Source organism: Hipposideros armiger, unplaced genomic scaffold, assembly GCF_001890085.2.
Source record: "Hipposideros armiger isolate ML-2016 unplaced genomic scaffold, ASM189008v1 scaffold_334, whole genome shotgun sequence".
NCBI lineage: Eukaryota > Metazoa > Chordata > Mammalia > Chiroptera > Hipposideridae > Hipposideros > Hipposideros armiger.
In genome coordinates, this window is record NW_017731684.1 from 1,334,609 (window position 1) to 1,337,680 (window position 3,072).

The 3,072-nt window shown below is 34.6% G+C and overlaps 1 protein-coding gene across 1 annotated transcript in view; it reads right to left on the bottom strand.

Moving 5' to 3' along the window:
- The window catches only part of TMF1 (TATA element modulatory factor 1), a 30,949-nt gene that overhangs the window by 18,837 nt on the left and 9,040 nt on the right, over positions 1 to 3,072 (bottom strand). The window contains exon 5 of the mRNA XM_019661075.1: positions 1,963 to 2,068. Coding sequence (XP_019516620.1) covers positions 1,963 to 2,068 — 106 coding nt within the window. The remainder of the gene's footprint in view (positions 1 to 1,962; positions 2,069 to 3,072) is intronic.

Genomic DNA, 3,072 nt, shown 5'->3' on the forward strand with positions numbered 1-3,072 from the left:
AGCCACTGTGAGCGGCCGTCCAGAGGCCGGCGACTGATCTGCCTCACCCAGGAAGAGCGCAATGATGATGCCAACATGGGCCAGTGAAGCAACGTCCTCCACAACTAGACTGAAAAACAAAAGGACGGCAACTTGTCTGTTCCCCTTCCCCGATTCCCCAACACTGTTTCCCTCCCCCAACTCCCCAATAAAATCTTAAAAAAAAAAAAATCATGTTGTATACCTTAAATATATACAATTTTTTGTCAATTATACCTCAATCAAGCTGAAAACAAAGAATTTAGGAGTGAAATGTTATGATATCTGTCACCCACCTTCAAATGGTTTGACAAAAGGGTAGTAGTGTATGTGTGTGCAGAAAGATATGGAGATGTGACCAGTTGTTAACAGCTGATGAATCGTGGTAATGAAGTAACCAGTTTTTCACTGTAATATGCTTTCAGCTTTGAGTCTTTTAACTTGTCTGCTGTGAGTTTAAAAATACTTCTGGGAGATATGGAAGCAGTATGTAAACTTTCCTGTTTTCTCTAAAAAGAGGTTCATTAAGCAAAAGAAAACATCAGCCCACCCCCGACTACATTACTAAATTCCAAAATAGTGACATTTGATATTAATATTTTAAATAATTAAAAAAAATAAAACCATGCACTTAGCCTTCCCCTTAGTCTCTAATGTAACACAAGGCAGTTACTGACTTCAAGATGTCTTGAGATAAGGAATTTGTGTTTTATCAACTCATTCTTCTATTTTAGTGTTTAGATTGTGTTTTATAATTATCTTTGTACTTATATTTCCCTCTCATTAAACTGTAAACTCTTAAAGGACAGAGGGTGTGTTGTATTTATTATTGTATCAAACATAATATCTGACATACTAGCTTAATATTAGCTTAAACTGTGAAATATTAGCTTAAATAAGAAAAATTGGTAATACTTTTTTAAATGAAGTGATTGCTTTCAATTATTTCTCAAACATTTACTCTGGAAATTCACTTAAGTTCAATGATTGAAACACAGAAATGGTCATTCCACCATAATCTGTAACATTAACATTTTAGAAATAAATATATAACATTAGGAAAACAGTAACACAAATTATAGTATACCGTATAATTCAGCCATTAATAATAGTATCAAAGTATTTAATGGCATAGGGAAAATGTAAAAAAAGAAAGATTGAAAATGAGATATATGATCTTAATTATGTTTAAAATGTATTAAAAATACATTAAAAAGGGATTAGAAGAAATTAATAGTTCTTTATAAAATTGTATTATGATCTATTTTTTCTTTTTTCATACACCTTCTGTAACTTCAAAAATTTCTGTAAGTAGCAAGTACTATCGTTTTAACTGGAAAAACTTTAATTAAAAAAAATTCACTTAAATACCTTTTTCAAAACTGCATTCTTTCATATGATATTACATAAAGAAACTAATTCAGTGTCCATTTGTAATGATTTAACTCATGAAGGCTCTTTAATTTCTATAACCCTGCTAATTATAAATATTTTCATAGACTAAGTGCTTAATAACTGAAAAGTTAAAACATGAATAAAATGAAAAATTCACTATCAAATGACAGAACAACACAATAATACCATATAGTACCCAAACTAAAGATTTAGATACTACATAAACTCCAGAATTATAACCTTCAAATATCTTGTTTAAATGACAAACTCTAAAATCCATTACAAGCTTTCTTCAAGGTAGCACAAACTTCTATGTATTTTTCAGGGAGTTCTTTTTTTACCTCTCTAGAAACAAAAAGCTACATACATGTATCTCTGCCTCTATACATCTTGCTCTCCATTCTTCCATAAACTGTCAGCTACTATTTCTGAGAGTTAAATCCAAAACTTCCTTGCTTCAAATATTTTTTATGAGGAAGCAGCAGTTAGTTATGTGGAAAGTATTTTTCCTGTTTTTACAATATTTTTCATAATCAACTAAATATGTACCTTCTTCCATTAGCCCTCGGATCTGTTCATCTTTCTCTTTCAGAAGGTCTGAAGTTTCACTACTATTTAATCTAGTCGCAAGTTCTTCTTTTATACTTTTGATTTCCTAATTCAAAGAAAAAAGAATGTAAATATCATAAAGAATTATTTCCATTTTGGGCACTTTTTCAATTTTGTGCCATTTGAAAGAAGTCATTAGTAACCACATTCTTGACAGGAATCCATAAGTTTTGTTCTGTTAATCTGAATTTATTACCTTGGTTAATTAGGACTAAGGAAACAGCTTTGAAAACAATATAGAAAACCTGGATTCAGATACAAACAGGCTTTAATATGTAAATGTAAATGAGAATAAGTTTAATTTCAATAACCCTTCTTAAGTATCTCTACATACATTTTCTACAAGCATTATATTTGGAACAACATTTCAAACAGTACATGTCTCATTTTTCACTGTATTTCTTTTCCTCATTCAAACTCATTGCACTTATTAGCGTTTTGTGAAATGCGAGGGAAAACAATTATACACAGTTTGACCTATTTTAATAAAGCAGTGATTCAGCAGAAGCACGTCAAGATAGTTTGTCTTTTAAAACTGTAATGGGATGCACCCCTATATTTATTGCAGTGCTATTTACAATAGCCAAGACTTGGAAACAACCAAAATGCCCATCGGTAGACGACTGGATTAAGAAACTATGGTACATTGGGCCGGCCGAGTGGCACGTTGGTTAAGAGCTGGCTTGGGACGCCAGAGGGAGGGCCCTGGTTCGGATCCCACACATGAGGGCCAGTGACACTGCCCTCTACAGCTAAGATGCTGAACAACAGCTCAGCCTGGAGCTGGGCGGCTGTGAGTCGCCAGCAATGGAGATGGCTGCAGCCCCTGCTGCAGTGGGTTGCCATGGGATACCGTGTATAGCCAGCAGCCAGCATGAGTGGCCAGCAGCCGCAGTGAGCGGCCATCCACAAGCCGGTGACTGATCTGCCTTGCCTGGGAAGAGGGTAATGATGGTACCAACTTGGGCCAGTGAAGCAATGTCCTCCACAACTAGACTGAAGAACAAAAGGACAGCAACTTGTCTGTTCCCCTTCCCCCAATTCCCCAAT